Source organism: Ahaetulla prasina, chromosome 1 (genome assembly GCF_028640845.1).
Source record: "Ahaetulla prasina isolate Xishuangbanna chromosome 1, ASM2864084v1, whole genome shotgun sequence".
In the NCBI taxonomy this organism is placed as follows: domain Eukaryota; kingdom Metazoa; phylum Chordata; class Lepidosauria; order Squamata; family Colubridae; genus Ahaetulla; species Ahaetulla prasina.
In genome coordinates, this window is record NC_080539.1 from 272483154 (window position 1) to 272501702 (window position 18549).

Below are 18549 nucleotides of genomic sequence, written 5' to 3' on the forward strand. Positions count from 1 at the left end.
ATCTATTATTTAACTTAATTTTTAAGTGTGTTTGTTGAGTAACTTTTAATGTAATTTTACCATAAATTGTATCAAATTGCATACATAAATTAGCACTTAATTTAAGTGTATAATAGCGGTGTTATGAATTTTTTTGAAAAATCATTCAAAATGGATATTTTTCCAGTAAATATAAAACAATAGTAGAAAAAGTCCTCCAATCATAGTTATTTAGTTGCCGTATATTTTTAGCACTGATCTGCCATTTAGCATATTTTCCTTGAATTCAATGTCAGTGCTGCTTGTGTGATACCCAAGAAAACCCAATGAGAGAAATTGCATAGTGAGTAATAAGATTTCACAGAGTCCTTGATGCTTTCTGAACTTGGTTGTTTGCTTGCAAATGTTTCATTACACATTTATCAGTGTGAGGTTATTTAGTCAGGAAACTAAATGTCTGCACACAAACAAAATAGCTTTCAGAGCATTAGGTCTCTATAGTTCAAACCGAAGCTATATTTTTTTTCTTCTGTTGGAATAAAAAAGAATCTCAAGAATAATCCTAATGAATGATAAGTGACAAAACAGAATCTCAAGATTCTGTTTGTCACTTATCATTCATTAGGATTATTCTACAAATCTTTAATTAAATAAAACCAAATTTGATTTTGAGGACAGAAGCCTTCAAAAGAATAGTAATTCAGCAGCATTAGTTGAAATTTTTGATAATTGCAAAATGTTGATAATTGTAATCTTACTAATAATATGTTATACAAAGTGGTAATGATGCAAGTATGTAAGTCATGGCATTTGGTGATTACATCATTGTGTACATGCTGTTATTTGCTCCTCTCCAAGTTGTTCCTCCCTCAGTTAATGGACGTGGATTGAGTTTGAAAATGGACCAGAAAAAAATTCCTGCATATTCTTTCTATGAATTGTATGAGAGAAGCACACACAGATGTTCAGAATGCTGCTCTATGTTCCATTCCAAGACCTTTTCGTCTTCTTCTCACCCTCCTTCTGGTCATGTGAACTACAGTTGAGATTATGCAGCCTCCCCTGTGATTTCCAGGGCGTGCACATTCACATGCACAACATGAGGGGGGGAAATGCTTAAGTGGAGACCCACCAAATAGTTTATATAGAAAAAGTACATAATTATATATACAAAATGTTGCTTTGTTACACAAAAGGAAATACAGATGGGTGCTGTAGATAAAGAGTTTAGAAAGGATTTTAGAAGTCATGCTTTCCTTACTTTTGGTTCTAAAAAAATTAAAAATAATCATCTGTGGGAATGATGCTCTGGAACGGTTTCCAGGCTTTCAGTACTAGCCCCTTCTGCTCTTGATTGCTTTTAATACATTTGCTGAATGTGTTGGCTGTAAATATGCAAATCACTGGCTTCTAAAAGAACTGTCATCTATAAATTTCTTCCTTCATTGACAAAGAGATTAGGTACTTTTGTGTGTGTCTTTATTAAGCATTGGCAAGGAAAAAAAGCGAGCATCAATTATTAATTCTGGAATAGAGGAATAACCATTCACTTGTGGAACATCATTTTTCTTCATTTATATTTCAAGCCTAAGGTTAAAATAGGTTTACATGCTCATTCTCAAGCCATTATACATTTTTGATGTAGTAATTATTCTGAATGAACTCCTAAATTTTACAGTGCAGGTATGGTCAAATTCCTTTTTATCATTCATATATCTCATTAGTTCCAATGGAATCCGTATTTTCTCAAAAGTAATACTGCAAGTGTTTCCCCTCTCCTTCAGTATTTAATAACATTAAGAAGTATATAACATCTCAGAAAAAATAATAGCAAACTATATCTGTATTGTCCAGAAATCTGTACAGACACGTATGGAAAATAACAATGCATCTTAATTGATACTTTTTCCTCTGTTTTTAGGTCCTTTCTCACAACCTCTGCACATTGTTGAATGTTCCTCATGATCCAGTGGCCTTAGAGGAACATTTTAGGGATGATGATGAAGGACCTGTTTCTAATCAGGGATATATGCCTTATTTAAATAGATTCATCTTGGAAAAGGTATGTGTGCCTCTATTCCTACCATACAAAGTTAGTTTTCATTTAAGCTTTTGTTCTTTCCAACCCAGCCAAATACTGGAAATATGTAAAGGTCTTTGCCTTCGAACTCCTGTTAGTCACAAGGATAACTCTCCGAAGAATGAACAGGACAGAGATACAAAAAAAAAAAAAGATCAAATTTGGAAATGGGAAGGATCCAATTAGGAGCTGTAGAGAAAAAGTTCCAAATGAATAAAAAAAAAATCCCCCATTGCTTCCCTATAGGGAAAAAAGTTGACTCAGAATCCACCAACTGTCTCCCTTTTCCCTCTGATCATTCGACTGAGAACAAGGTCTTTGCTTTGCTGGCTGAGGGATTCTGGGAGTTGAAGTCCACAAGTCTTAAAGGGACCAAGGTTGGAGACCCCTGGTTTAAAGTGACTCTTTACTGAATGCAGAGTATTTTTTACAGCAATACTTGCAGAGAGAATAAACCCCAATCGAGTTATTATTTCCCGATCAGCCTAGATTTGCTTCAAAGAGATATAATCACATTCTGCCAAGGCATAACATGCTGTTTCAAATTATTTCAATAATTATTAAAAATGGGAGATTAATGAGTAGAAGAAACAAATAACTACCTTTATGTGGTTTGACAAAAGAAGGAAATTAAATTTAAGTTCTTACAAGATTTAAAAAAAGGATAGCTTGACAATGCTTCAAAATGTATTATCAAGCCAGCTATTTAAGTTAGCCAGGAGACTAGTTGGGAGACAGGATTTCCAAGTGGTTTATATAATCACTTTTAACTTGATACAGCGTATAACAATAATAATTCAATAAGCAATAAATTAAAAGTGTGGAATAGACATAGAAAAAATTAGCTCAGATTTATCGCCTATTGATTTGTTATTAATCATATGTTTTCATGAAGATGAAAATGGAAAGAATGGTGAAAGAATAATAAATTGTAAAGATTTAATTGTCAGTAAGACAAAATTACTATGAGTTTCCCTGTCTGAAAATTATCAGAATTATCTAACTGGTTCCAGTAACCTTAAATAAGTAGTAGAAACAAAGCAGAATGTTTAAAGATTTGATTGAATTGGAAAATTGTACGGCACAAAACGTGGAGCACTTGCTGGGCTCTTGTTATAGGTGATATATAACTCAGAAACAAAGGATACAGACCAAAATGGCTGTATATCAAAAAGCTTCATTGTACAGATAGGATAAAATAAGATAACCTTTATTGTCACTTTTTCTGTGGCATACATTAAAAATAAAATTCTGATGCCTGTTCTCAAAAGAAACTATATGTCTATATATATGAAAGTGCCCTTCCAAGTGACTTGAGAAATGCAGTTGTGGCTAGTTGTCTTTTCTCTGTATTGGTTTGGAGGCTTTATTAATTATATAATAATTTAAACTAAACTTATACATCATTTTTTCTAACAAAGCTAAATAACAGATTTAAGAGAACCAGATTTATGGTGATAAGTCATTGGATGATTTTCAGTGATTGTATAGTCTAGATGAGGCGTGTCAAACTTGCGTCATCAAGGTGGTGTCATGTGCTATATTGTAATTTTTCCCCCTTTCGCTAAACCAGGTGTGGGTGTGGCCAGCACATGACGCATCTGGCCTGTGGGCCAAGAGTTTGACAGTCCTGGTCTAGATGAATTGGCTTAAGTAAACATAAATACTTGTATGATGTTTAGGTTATTAATCAACTGTGTATGTCATAGAATGTCAGATTCTACTTGTTTTGAGGCAGTTTAGATTGTTGATGAGTCAAGTTATTTCTTGAACTGAAAAAAGAATATCTTAATATTTTTTTGTCTAGACCAGTAAAACATTGTTTTGGCTGATTGCATGGAAAGCATGACTTTCCTTGGATCTCATGCTGTTGTATAAGGATTGTGATTTTTTGTGTGTGTGTCTTTGCAAAATTTATACAGATAGTCCTCAAATTATGGCCGTAATGGAGCCTGTCCATTACAGTTGTAAGTCATGACTATTGTAAAGCGGGTCACTCATATGACTGATCTGGTTTTATCTTTCTTGCGGTTGTTGTTAAGCGAACCAGTTGTCTACTATGGTCTGGTTTTGTCAAAAACTGGAAGTATATGTTGGTTTTCAGCAAAACATAAAACACATTCATGTATTCACAAGATGCGGGCAAATATGGTCTGGTTTCTTAATACCCAAAATGAAGTAACGGGACTGCGGGTTGGGGTGGCCGTTGGAACCGGGTCATAAGTTTCCTTGGGGAGGACTGTTGTTACTTTGAACAGCTGCTAAGTGACTGGTGTAAATCAAGAATACTTCTGTGCTGCTTTAGTCATATATTTAAAGCAGCTTTTGGGCACATACTTAATCTGTCATATGTAAAGTGACAAAGTTGAGTGCAGTCACTAAATTTGGTGACAACAATGGTGCAAATGTTAGAACCATCTTGACTGCTACGGTATTATAGTTTGCCATCATTATTAATGTGATAATTTTTAAAATTAGAGGATATATAATATTTTGAAGAACCTGCTTTTGCCCCTTTAAAAATGTGAGTAGCAAAATCTGGAAATAGAATACGATGTAAATATTTAACTTATTAAATTAAATCACTTAATAAAGCCAAACATTTTTTCTGAGTCAAGGCAATGTGTTTAAAGTGTGGAAACTCCAAAAGGTGAACTTCCTTGTTCTGTACTTCTAATTACAAATAAAATCCCCTGAGCTTTATTTTTTCAATGTTATTTCATCATTTTACTGAAACTCAGTGATTGAGTGAATACAACCAACTTGGAAGCCGGTAATAAATACCACAGGAATCTGATTTCAGGTACGAGGAAGCTGTAGAATCATTCCACACTTCTCTGAATATCTGATTGTACAAAGTGAGTGGGTTTTCTCTTATGCACGAAAGTGGTTGATTTTGAGAATCTGCCTTCCTATTAAGTTGAGAGATTGATCCAAAGTGGAGACGGGTAACATAAGAATTAGACTGAGAACTGGGTTACTTCTTTCCCAAAGGCCAGATGATGTCTCTGTATAGGATTGATTTCTCCTGTAATGTTACACCAGTGGTGGATTGCTACCGGTTTGCTCCGGATTTGGCAAACTGGTGGTGGCAGGAGGCTCCGCCCACCCAGCCAGACACTTCTATGCATCTGCAGAAGCGTTGCACGAGCGCGCACGCGTGCATGTACTCATGAGCAAACCGGTAGCAATGGGTTTTGAAACCCGCCCCTGAGTTACACACAGTGGAAAGCAGTAAGTTTCTGGAGAGGAATTACCTTGGTACTTTTTAGCGCTTGAGAGAAGGGTTCCTAAATGTTAGAGAAGCTCTATCTGCTTCTTTGACATTGGAGGAGGTGAGAAATATGCAAAGTCCTAAGAAATTGTTGCTTTTTCCAAACTGTGAAAGCTTTAAATTAATGATTTCTGGGAAGCCAGTTGAGAAGCAGTTTGATGTAGTGGAATAAATCGCCAGGCTAGACGGGGTGGGGGTGGTGGGGGTGGGGGGGTTGTGAGTTCTAGCCCTGTTTAAATCAAAGTCAGCTGGATGGCTCAGGGCCAGTCACTTTGTCTTTGTTCGGCACTGCCCTAGGGAAAGCAGTGCCAAAAACATTGCATGGACCTATCCAAGCAGTTGCCAGAAATCAGCAATGACTTGAAGGCACGGACACATACAAAGTGAACTGGTAAGAGTTTCTGTGTGTCACTATTGCAGCCCCTCTGCAGGATTCTTTCTTTCCTAAATGTAGGCTATTTTCTCTAGTAGAAGATAATTTTCAATCAGACATTCAAAGAAGCACTTTTGAATTACCAACATGATAGGCATATGTGTTGTGCACATTGTGTTAAACAACACACCATCTTTAAATGTAATAGGAAAATGTGCAAACTCCTGTTTCTTAAGCAAAGGTAGTGGTAGATTATTGGAAATTTAGCACGGAACAAAAATTAACTTTGCTCCCAAACAAGGGATTCCATGCAGTTTGCATAAGGGAAAAGGTTTTCATTGTAAAGTTGTTTTTCAGTGCAAACATCATGCCTGATGGTCTGAGCCAGGTTGGGGACCCAGGGGAGGGAAGTGACAGCCCCATTTCCTTCCATATTAATATCTTTATATTAATGTGATATAGTAGAATATGGTTGGCCTTTTACCAGGCTCTTCAGTATGTGCTACGTAGCTTCTTACTAGATATAGATCAACCTGGATGTATTGGTTACTGACTGAAAAACCTTTTAGTTAAAGTGATTGCTTGTATATCAGTGTTTTAAGAATACAGAGTTTTCTGGGCATACATTCCGAGTATCACTGTATTGGGTTAATATAAATACAGTTTCTTAGGCAATGATATTTTATGGAAAGAATATATTTTACCAATTATCATATACATTTTCTTTACTGGTTGCTTGCTTTGACTTAAATATAGAAAGTTTGTTTAGCTGTATTAAGAGCACTGCTTCTGTGCTATCTATACACAGATTATTCAAGATAATTTTCCTCTAACAGTCTTTACAAGAAAAACAATAAACTCTTGGTTTAACATGAAATTCATTTTCCTGTTTCACATTTCTCTTGCAAACACCTTGACCATACCAATTAGATTTACAAAATACTTTATCTTGTGTTCTTGATGGCAAATGAATTAATTATCTAGCTCAATGGGCAAGTCTCAGCCTTCAACAAAGTGTGCACTGTTGAACTGAGAATGAAGTACAGAAATGCCCATGCTGGCAGTTTAGCAAAAAGAAGCAAAGGGTAGTACAGTTCTTTTTTTTTTATTACATTTGAATCTGAAACTTCTAATTAAGAACAAGTTATGTTATAGCAACAAGTATCAAAAAAGTTCATGGTTTTTAAACAGTTGCTTCTTAAAGAATATTTATACTTGAGTATAATGTGGCCTTGAGGGTAAAATGGAAGCAAAACCAGTGTTTGCTGTAAAAATGAGTAGCATATAAAGACGGAACAAAGGATTTTGTTTTTTTGCTAGTATTTTCAGTGTAATCAAGAGTGGTAAGGTGGCCTAGTGGTGGAGATGCTCGCCTTCCACTCAGATGATTAATCCTTAGGTTAGTAGATGTTTGTCTCTCAGGGTGCAAAAAGAAAATACCTGTTGCAAACTCCACATAGGCATCAGGAAGGGTATCCGGCCAGTAAATGCTCAGCTTCATTCATTTGCCCCAACTCTATCTCAAATTAAGGGATTACAGGGTGGTAAAAGGAAAAAAAAAATTTTTTTGAGTGTAATCAAGAAAGCAGATGAATTGTAATGTTTAATAGCTGGAGAGGTGTTTTTTGAGAAAGTCTACACAATAGGTATTTTGTTTAGCTTCAGTTGTCTGAGAAAATGCTCCTTTGCTGTTGGTTTAGGAGTGAAATTCACAACATCTTCCCACTGTTGCTGTTGTCATCCTGAGTTTATTGTTGAGTCTTATACCATATTTTTATATATATATTTTATTTTTATTTAGGTTCAAGACAACTTTGACAAAGTTGAATTCTATAAAATGTGCTGGACTCTGTGTGCCAGAAAAAATCTCACAAAAAGTACCTTACTCATTACTGATGATGATGCTTTTAAAGTGTGGGTCATCTTCAATTTTCTATCTGAAGACAAATATCCATTAATCATTGTGCCAGAAGAGGTATGAAAGAGTTATTTCAAGCATCCTTTTTTTTTTCTTTGAGCTAAGTAGAACTGATGACTTTTTACAATTTTTTTTTTACATAAAAGAATAATTTCTCTCCACTGGTTTTTAACAGAAAAAAAAAGATCCAACAATTCTGCTTTTGTTGGTCTATGCAACTTATACACATCACTGAAACAGGGTTATTTTTCTCTTAAAAATCAGGCTGAGTACCTCAGATGAGTTTTAAAAAGAGAACATAGAATCAGTGGTGACCAATTATGATAGCTATATTTATATTTTATAATGTATACTTTATGGGCATTACGGAGACCTGGTTGGGCACAGAAGGGGGTGTACCCATGGTTGAACTGTGCCCTCCGGGTTTCCGGGCATTCCATCAGCCGAGGGCCCAAGGTAGGGGTGGGGGGGTGGCGGTTGTGATTAACGAAAGTCTGGAGCCGAGGGAGTCCACTGTTCCTCAGATAGCTGGTTGTGAATCCCTCCTTGTGAAGTGGGGCCACCGGAATCAGATGGGGTTGTTGATCACGTACCTGGCTCCTTGCTGCGTGACTACAGCCCTACCTGAGCTACTAGAGGTGCTTGCTGGCGTGGCGGTTGAGATTCCCAGACTTTTGGTCTTGGGGGATTTCAACTTGCCATCGGCCGGCTTGTCATCAACGGTGGTTCAGGAGTTCCAGGCCTCCATGACGGCCTTGGACCTGATTCAAGTAACTGATGGCCCTACACACATTGGGGGAGGCGCGCTAGACCTGATTTTTATCTCTGGTCAGTGGGTTAATGATCTGGTTTTAGGAGATATAGTGAAGATACCGGTGTCATGGTCAGATCATTTTCTTCTTCGCCTAGACTTTCAGACCGCCGCTCACCACCGCAGGGAGACGGAACCAATGCGTTGGTTCCGTCCCAGGCGCCTGATGGACCCGGAGAGGTTCCTGACGGAGCTTGGGCCGTTTCCTGAGGATCTTACCCACGGCACGACTGAAGAACTGGTTGCGGCCTGGGAACGGGCCGCGACTGGGGCTTTGGACTATGTCGTGCCTTTGCGGCCTCTGACCCGGCGTAGATCTCAATTGGCTCCCTGGTTTTCCGAGGAGCTGAGAGAGATGAAACGCCGGAGAAGATGCCTAGAGAGTATTTGGAGGTCTAGCTGTTCCGAGGCTGATCGGACACTAGTGAGGTCTTTTACTAAGACCTACCTAGTGGCAATGAGGGAGGCGAAACGTTCCTACGTTTCCACCCTCATTGCATCGGCAGATAACCGCCCGGCCACCTTGTTTCGGGTGACCCACTCCCTTCTTCATCAAGGGGGACGGGATGACCCCTTACAGGGACGAGCTGAGGAGTTTAACGGTTATCTATACGATAAAATCCTTCAACTTCGGGATAGTTTGGACCAAGATTGCGATGATCCGACCGAGATGACAGAGTCGCGTCTTGTTGAGGTTATTTGGGATGAGTTTGATTCTGTGGCTCTCGAGGACGTGGACAGGTTGCTGGGGAGGTTACATGAAACTACATGTTTACTGGACCCGTGTCCTTCCTGGTTAGTGCTGGCTGCTCAGTGACATGAGGAAGTGACATGAGGCTGGCTCCAGGGGATTATAAATGCTTCTTTGGTGGAGGGGGTTTTCCCCGCCGCCTTGAAAGAGGCGGTGGTGAGACCTCTCCTCAAGAAGCCTTCCCTGGACCCAGCTATTTTGGGAAACTATTGTCCTGTCTCCAACCTTCGCTTTGTGGCGAAGGTTGTAGAGAGTGTGGTTGCATGGCAGCTCCCCCGGCACCTGGAGGAAGCTGTCTATCTAGACCTGTTCCAGTCCGGCTTCCGACCCGGTTATAGCACGGAGACGGCTTTGGTCGCGTTGGTGGATGACCTCTGGAGGGCCAGGGACAGGGGTTGTTCCTCTGCCTTGGTCCTATTAGATCTCTCAGCGGCTTTTGATATCATCGACCATGGTATCCTGCTGCGCCGGTTGGAGGGATTGGGAGTGGGGGGCACCGTTTATCGGTGGTTCTCCTCCTATCTCTCTGACCGGTCGCAGACGGTGTTGACGGGGGCAGAGGTCGTCCTTGAGGCACCTCACTTGTGGGGTGCCCCAGGGGTCGATTCTCTCGCCTACCCTGTTCAACATCTATATGAAGCCGCTGGGCGAGGTCATCAGTGGTTTCGGGGTGAGTTATCATCTGTACCCTGATGACACCCAGCTGTACTTTTCCACCCCGGACCACCCCAACGAAGCGGTCGAAGTGCTGTCCCGGTGTTTGGAGGCTGTACGGGTCTGGATGGGGAGAAACAGACTCAAGCTCAATCCCTCCAAGACGGAGTGGCTGTGGATGCCGGCACTCCAGTTGGGGGCGAGTTAGTGGACCCAAAGGAGGTGGTTTGCAACTTGGGCGTCCTCCTGGATGGACGGCTGTCCTTTGATGAACATCTGGCGGCCGTCTCCAGGAGGGCCTTTTACCAAGTTCGCTTGGTCCGCCAGTTGCGTCCCTTCCTTGACCGGGATGCCTTATGCACGGTCACTCACGCTCTGGTTACATCTAGGTTGGATTACTGCAACGCTCTCTACATGGGGCTGCCCTTGAGGTGCACCCGGAGGCTACAGTTAGTCCAGAATGCGGCTGCACGAGTAGTAACAGGAGCCGCTCGTGGCTCCCACGTGACATCACTACTCCGTAGTCTGCACTGGCTTCCTGTGGTTTTTCGGGTGCGCTTCAAGATTTTGGTTACCACCTTTAAAGCGCTCCATGGCTTAGGACTCGGGCACTTACGGGACCGCCTGCTGTTACCCTTTGCCTCCCACCGACCCGTACGCTCTCACAGAGAGGGTCTTCTCAGGGTGCCATCCGCCAAACAGTGTCGGCTGGCGGCCCCCAGGGGTAGGGCCTTCTCTGTGGGGGCAGCGACGCTCTGGAATGAACTTCCCCCTGGCCTACGTCAAGTGCCTGATCTTCGGACCTTCCGTCGTGAGCTTAAAACACACCTATTTATTCAAGCGGGACTGGCATAATAATGTAGAATTTTAAATTTGGGGTTTATTAATATTTTAAAATTTTAAAATCTAAATTTTAATTTATTGGCCTTTATAATTTGCTTTGTTTTAAATGTTGTTTTAATTGTATATATTTTGTTTTATCGCTGGCCGTACACTGCCCTGAGTCCTTCGGGAGAAGGGCGGTATAAAAATTTAATAAATAAATAAATAAATATTATTTCCAAGCCCAGAGACCTTTCACATCCTATATTATTTCCAAGCCCAGAGACCTTTCACATCTCTTATAAGCCGTTGGGGAAATATAGCTGAAGGCAGATAGACTTAGTTTCTGAACACACTGATCTGTTCAGGAATGCAATAATTTATTAGCTTGAAAACTGCCTTAAAAACATATTTTTTAACTTCCAAAGTTTACTTGGAAGTAACTTCCAAAGTTAGTTCAGCATATAATTCTCATGTAGTTTCCACTTTTTCTTATTCTGGCCAATATTTTGGTCATATGAGTGATACAAGAGAGTCAGTTGCATTTAGTGTTTAAGGCACCATACTGGAAACTAGGAGACTGTGAGTTCTAGTCCTGAGGCATCTCGCCAGATGGGTGACTTTGGGACAGTCAGTCTTTCTCAGCCCTCAGAAAGAGGCAATGGCAAACCATTTTCAAAAATGTTGCCAAGAAAAATGCAGGGGCATGTTCAGGCAATTGCCAGGAATCAACACTGACTTGAAGGAACACACAAAAAAAGTGCAGTTGTGCAGTGTAAGCGATTCTAGAGCAGGGGTGCAATGTAGCTGGCTCTATCCAGTTCATGCAAGCCTGTAGCGCCGGTGGCGGGTGGTTCTGTGAGCCAGTAGCACCAGCGGTGGGAGGCCCCGCCCCCCAAACCGGGACATCATGTCCTGGTTTTGACCCTCTCCGCATGCGCAGAAGGCTTTGCACATGTGCAGATGCACAAACTATGACACATGCACATTAGCGAGCTGTTAGGAAAGGTAAGTGCATTTTACCCCTGTTCTAGAGCAATAGTTTTTCTTACACATTTGTTACATTCACTCAGCTGTTGTGTATCTCTTTCTGTACAGATTGAATATTTGCTTAAGAAGCTAACAGAAGCAATGGGATTAGGTTGGCATCAAGAACAGTTTGAACATTACAAGATCAGTTTGGATGCCAATTGGGAAGGTCTTTCTGCTTGGGAACTGATTGAGCTCATTGGAAGTGGTCGGTTTAGCAAAGGGATGGATGGACCAACAGTGTCAATGGGCATTAATGAAGTCTTCAGTGAACTTATATTGGATGTATTAAAACAGGTAAGTTCAGCCTACACGCAAACAAACTTGAATGAATTATGTAGTATTATTTATGCCTCATAATATTATAAGGAAACAACACATTTTTTCATTTAGAAAAGTGTTTGGTGAGTATGGTTTATATGAAGGAAAACTAAAATTCTCAGTATAAAAATAATTGAAATTAATGTAGTTTAACAATATTTTTTTTTGTGTCACAAGAAGTCACTTCCTTGCGAGATGGGCAGCTATATAAATTAGATGAACAAATAAATTCTCCTTATTTTAATCAGCTTCTGCAATTCATAAGAAGTTAAGAACTTTGAACTGAAGAACTTTTGTTGTGTTCTTTATGAAATGTAAAGTCAGCATTCCTGTCGGATAGATATTCACTGCTAGAAGAGTTTTTGAAATGAAAGTTAAAATTCTAAAAATTCTACATCAGTTTGTATTTAATCTCGGGGTACAAAATGCATCATAGAACACGTATACCAGTAATTCAGTGGCACAATTTCTGATTAAAACATTAACAGTTTAACATGGGTTTTTTTGCCCACTACCAAATATGGCTCGTGGGAGATAAACCTGCCATGTGAATTTTTTAACCCACAGATTATAATTTTCTATAATGGTAGAAATTATAATTGATTTTATTAGATATAACCAATAAAAACAGGTTTGACCTCCAAGCACTCTCAGACTTATTTAGAGCTAAGCTAATTTACCCCAGGCAACTAAATCCTCTAATGTCATGCAAACGACTTACTGAGGATTTGACCAGCCTTACTCCCAAGACTGAAATGATATCCTAGATTAGACCTGGGCATTTTATGGCCCCTGAGCCACATCTGGTCCTTTGGCTGTCCCTGTCCAGCCATGTGAAGTCAATTGGAAATTAGAAATCAAATCTAAATAAGCACACTGCAGAGGACAGAGAAGAAGCCAAGTCAGGTCCCGCTCTGTGCAGTTGCCGTGTGCTCCTTCAGTTGGCTAATGACCACAGGAAGCAAGGAAACAAAGCAGTTTTCTGTACTTGTACAATGCTTACCCCTTGCCTGAAGCAGCCTGAGGAGATGGTAGTTGTCATGTGAGGGAACCCCAGGCTCGGCCATCCATCGTCACCTCGCTTAAAGTGTGGCCTTATGGGCAAATGGGTGGTTATCAATATCCTGTTTGCCACAATCTAAATATTAAAGTGGTGATAAGCATCTTAAAAGCAAAGAGAACAAAGTTTTGTAGGTCTTAAATTCTACAAAATGCATAAATTTATTTTGCAGTTGTCTGCGGTGTCTCAAATTTGAATATGACATGAAACATGGAGCATATGAGGGCATAAAGAGGAAGCGTAAATCTCAGAAGTCCAGGTGCATGGCTAAGAAGGGGGAAGGATGGGAAAGGTTTGCTTAAATCACATGTCAATTGTGGTTTAGTTTTAATGCAACCAAGGCCCCTAAGGATTGCTTGCACATCTGACCCAGTTCTGTCAGGTGATTCACTAATATTCTCCAAAGCTTAATTTTCTTTGCAAGGCATTGTGATTAAATGTCTTGAGCACAGCACAAGCTTCTGATCACTGATAAGATCACAGCGCTGCATGCAACCAAATTACATTGCTTCCTAAAGCTGTGATATTTTATGCTAAGGCATTTTTTTAAAAAGTGCCTTATTTGCCTTTCAAAAAAGTTTTTAGAAAAGTTGTCACACTGTTGCAATTGATCTAAGACATTTAGCTTAAATCTAGTTTTCTTTAAATTTAACTCACTGCTTTACAGAGATTCAGCAGCATTTGGATTGTGCTTTATTTTAAGGATAGTCTATCCTTCTTACAGTAAAGCATTGGAGAGTTTTTATCTTTAAAAATATGAAATCATGTATTTGTTGTGTTTTGATTGGTGAATTGACAGTACAGTTCAGAATTCTAAAAACGGGTAAAAGAGAAAGCGAAAAGAATTAGTGAGGAAACTGATTTAGTTAAGTTTCATAAATGTTTAACTTGTGGATTGCCCAAAATGAATAACTTTCTGAAAGGCAAGTAGGATAGAATAGCTGCCTGACTGTGATGAACCATAATAATGAAAAGGTAGAGCCTCTCAACTCTTGCTTTAATTGGGTCTTCTTCAACAAAACTCTTTGTGATGTGTCTGGATATTGTGAAGATCAGAACTGAAGGAGCTTGAGACTGATATAACAATGGATGATGATATATAAATGTTTGAAATGAATGTAAATATCCAGGATCAGATAAATGACATCCTAGGATATTAAAGGAATTAATCTAACCAAGCTCTTATGTGGTATCATTGAGGCATCCTGAGGTATTTGTGAATTGCCAGGTGCTTGGAAGATAGTAAGCAGTGTTCCCAACTTCAGAAAGGAGAAAAAGGAAGAATTAGTTGACGGTATCTGGTTTTCCACTCAGACATTAGGCCTGCTTAGTAATTGAGCTTATTTAGTGTGGTGGTTGTCTGTTTATTTAGTTTTGCTGTATGCATACAATGTTGCTTTATTTTTCTTTATGTTTAACCATTATTGTGACTATTCTATTGATTTAACGTGCAAAGCTCTATTTAGGATACAAAAATCGTATGCATGCACGTACCGTAGAACGTGAGATATGTGAAAAATATCTTGGAGTAGTATAGCTAGTCTTCATTACCAAATGTCTTGTTTAATGACTGTTCAAAGTTACAGTGGTATAAAAACAGCAGCTTTGCCACCTCTCCTCACATCTATGAGTGTCATAGCACCTTGTCGTCAAGCGATCACCATTTTTGTGCTTCTCAAAAGAAATTCTGATAAGCAGAATTAATGGAGAATGAGGCAGTAAAATTTCAAGTTGCAATAGTGCGATGTCTTGCTTAACAACAGCATTGACTCAAATAACAAGCACATGGAAAGTGACATTATAAGTCTGTCACGGTCACATGGTTTTTCAGTAAGCAACCACAGCATTTAGTGATGCTGGTCCCAATTGGGCTAAGCAAGGACTGCAAACTGAGGATGAATCAACAGTGTCAGGTGGCTGAAAACAAGAAAATACCATTTCAAGCTGCATCAATAGAAGCATAATTTCAAAACTCAGGAAGTAATCTTTTCATTCTATTCTATTTATATCTCACCTTGAGTACAATGCCCAGTTCTGATCACCACACTTTAAAGAGGATTTGGAAAAAAAACCTGGCACATATTTAGAGAAGGGCGATGAAAATGATCAGGGGACTAAAAACTGTAAGCTATAAATAGCGATTGAAAGTTTTGGCTAGTTTAGCTGTCTTTCTTTGGATATGTGAAAGAATGTCAAATAGAAGATATCTGTTCCAGAATATAGGATATGAAAAAATGAATTTAAGTTATTGGAAGACAATTCTGCTTGAATGTTAGGGAAGGAAAAAGCCTCTTAACAATAAGAAGTGTTTGACAATGGAACTACCCAGGAAAATGGTGGGCTCCCTTTTATCAATCTGTTCAGGTGGAACCTGCATGGCCATTTTTCTGGGATGCTTGAATTTTGATTCCCTTATAATTAGACTATTGGATTTGATGCCTAAGTAGCTGATTCTAATTTGCGTTCTCTTTCATATTGTAAAGTTTTAAGAAAGAAAAATAACCTAGTGGGTATTAGTTATGCTAATAAAATTGGTAGGCGACCAAAGATTCAAGGGATGATTCATAGCATATTCAGAGTCTTTAGTGTCTAGTAAATTATTTCATGTTAAATAATAGAATGATCTATCTTTAAATGTGAATTTCTTTCTGTCTCACACCATTTAAATAGTTTACAGAGTGGATAATTTCTAACAGGTATGTACTCCTATCTTTTAAAAATTTCAACAGTTATTTGATACTGAATGATAGATGATGATAATTTGTGCCTTTCAAAGACCATTTTTGTTTACATCATGTAACCCAGTGGCCCCTAATCTTTTGGGCACAGGGACCAGTTCCATGGAGAAAGGTTTTTCCGTGGATGGGAGGGGGCATGGTTTCCTGCATCCCTTGGATGGAGCTTCACTTGTTTGCACAGCCTGGTTTCTGGCATGCTGTGGACAGTGCCAATCCATGGACTGGGTGTTGGGGAGTAGAGGCTGATGGTCAGCTGTGCTTACTGGCAGAGAGGACTTCCTCTCCATCCAATAAGAATCAGGTGGTTGATTTTTTTTTTTCTCTAAGGATTTACATTTTTTTCTCACTGAAGATAAAAAGTTGAGTTACTCTGATGGTTTTTCATAAACTGTGCTTGTTAAAAATTATGTTTAAATGCCTACATTGATTGATTCAAAAGTCTGATTAATATCTCTTGAGGAATTTAAACATTCCAAGTTAAAATAATGTAATAAACTAATTACTTCATTGCTTTTATAGGGCTATATGTGGAAGAAGGGTCACAAAAGGAAAAACTGGACGGAACGTTGGTTTGTTTTAAAACCAAATGTTATATCGTACTATGTTAGTGAAGATTTAAAAGACAAAAGAGGAGACATTGCACTGGATGGCAACTGTACTGTAGAGGTAAAAATAAACAAAATAATACTTTGAAAAATAATACTTTTGTAGATGATGAATATGAAAATAACATAACTTACATATATTTGATTCAACCTGTTGGATAAATTCTGGAATTTTTATTTTCATGGAGAAAACAATGGAGTGCTAACAATAGTATTCATGAAAAGACGGAAGAATCTTTATTTTTTGAAATGTCCATTCAGGATTCTTTCTTAATTTATGGAATTTTTGTTAACCAGTGAAAAAGAGTAGTATCCTATATAGACTATAGAGGTTTTTTTTGTGTGTGTGTGGGGTTCTCTGACATGTCTAAAAAAAATTGCACACTTTATTTTATTTATGCCTGTTCCTGCAAAGGCTACATTAGAAGTGGGACATGTCTTATAAATATGATTCAGAATAAAGTACTTTCCTGGTGAACAGCATTGATCAACAGCATTTTCATCTTTATAGTATGCATTTTTAGAAATGCAGATCACGTAAACATTTTGTTCCATGAAACTAGGAGAAAATTTGAATTGCCCCAAATATACCTTGCTAGCTTGTTTTAGAAAAAAAAAAGTGATATAACATTTATTCATGTTTAACTTTTGGGATATTTGGGGATATTATTTTTGGGATATTTGGTATGTTCAGAGGCTTTGAACTAACAAACAATACTGTGAATGTCAGTTCAATGTCATATTTGTTATGCTTCATAGAAAACTCAATCTAATTTTCTCTTATTAGGCCTTGCCTGATAAAGATGGCAAAAAATGTCTCTTTCTTATAAATAATTTAGAGAAATGTTTTGAGATAAGTGCCTCTGATAAGAAGAAGAAACAGGAGTGGATTCAAGGTAAACTTTTATTGTTTTGCTTGATAGAAGACAGCTGGGAAGCTTGTAAATTCTGTTTTTCTATTCACTGCTTAATGGACCCTCCTGTTTGTGTGCCTCTTGTGAAGTCACTTGTAAATCTGACTACTAATAAAAGACAGTAGATGTCCTACTAAGCTTCAGGCCAGTGAAGAGATTGGACAGCCATTTGTCTGAAATGGCATAGGCTCTCTTGCCTGAGCAGGGGGTTGGACTAGGAGACCTCTAAGGTCCCTTCCTACTCTGTTATTCTGAGTTAAATAATTATCTAACTACTATTTCTCCTGTACGCTGCTAAGAGAGTCCAAAGCAATGGGTTAGGAGACCTCTAAGGTCCCTTCCTACTCTGTTATTCTGAGTTAAATAATTATCTAACTACTATTTCTGTTTCTCTCTTCTGGCCAAATGTTTTGGTTCTGTATTATATGTCTGATTGTACATCTGACTGGTTTTATCACAGATTAACCCCCTATGCAGTGATTATGGTGAAAAATGTATTTCACTGTATGGAGAACTAGCATTATTACAAAGTACAAATTGTATTTGATATTAACTGTTTTCATTCTGATATTTCACATACTATAATTATATATCACTATTACATTATTGATATTGATACACTGTGGGGTTTTTTTTTTTGGCAAACAAATGTGGTTTTATTTTTAAAATTATTGATGAAGGCCTAATGTTAGAAACAGAACAGCATTGTAAGACTGAAAAAGTAATAAAGGTATTTATGGGCTTAAACTAGAAATATTATTGTGGCTATTTTCATTATTTAGCCATTCAGACCACTGTAAATCTGCTGAAATTAAAAAGCCCTTCACCTCATAAAGAGGCACGCCAGAAACGGAAAGAATTACGCCAAAAACTGCAGGCGGAACAAGCAGAACTGGAGAGGCAAATGAAAGAGCTCCAAATAGCAAATGAAAATAAGCAGAAGGAACTGGAAACCGTCCGAAAGGTAAATCTGAAATTTTGTAACGTTCTAGAATGTAGGATTAATACTTTAGTTGTAAACTGTATTTCTGAGTCCATGGATTTGAGGGTACTGTAGAAGTCATTGTTCTTCTTAGTTCTTCTTATTCTTGGTTGATAATGTTCTTAAAATTTGTCCTGCTAGATAGTAGGGTCTTCTGATTTTGTTTCAGGCTCACTTAGTCCACGCAACAGAATTGTCAATGTATGATGTCCTGAGGAGGCTGTGCTTCAGGCTGCTC

The 18549-nt window shown here is 38.6% G+C and overlaps 1 protein-coding gene across 2 annotated transcripts in view; it reads left to right on the plus strand.

Annotated features, from left to right (window-relative positions):
* The window catches only part of SWAP70 (switching B cell complex subunit SWAP70), a 41256-nt gene that overhangs the window by 13937 nt on the left and 8770 nt on the right, over positions 1-18549 (plus strand). Inside the window, exons 2-7 of one of the 2 annotated variants that reach the window (XM_058159744.1) lie at positions 1901-2041; positions 7508-7681; positions 11761-11988; positions 16330-16476; positions 17203-17311; positions 18112-18293. In XM_058159744.1, the coding sequence (XP_058015727.1) occupies positions 1901-2041; positions 7508-7681; positions 11761-11988; positions 16330-16476; positions 17203-17311; positions 18112-18293 (981 nt within the window). The remainder of the gene's footprint in view (positions 1-1900; positions 2042-7507; positions 7682-11760; positions 11989-16329; positions 16477-17202; positions 17312-18111; positions 18294-18549) is intronic. The other variant, XM_058159752.1, reaches the window with a different exon arrangement.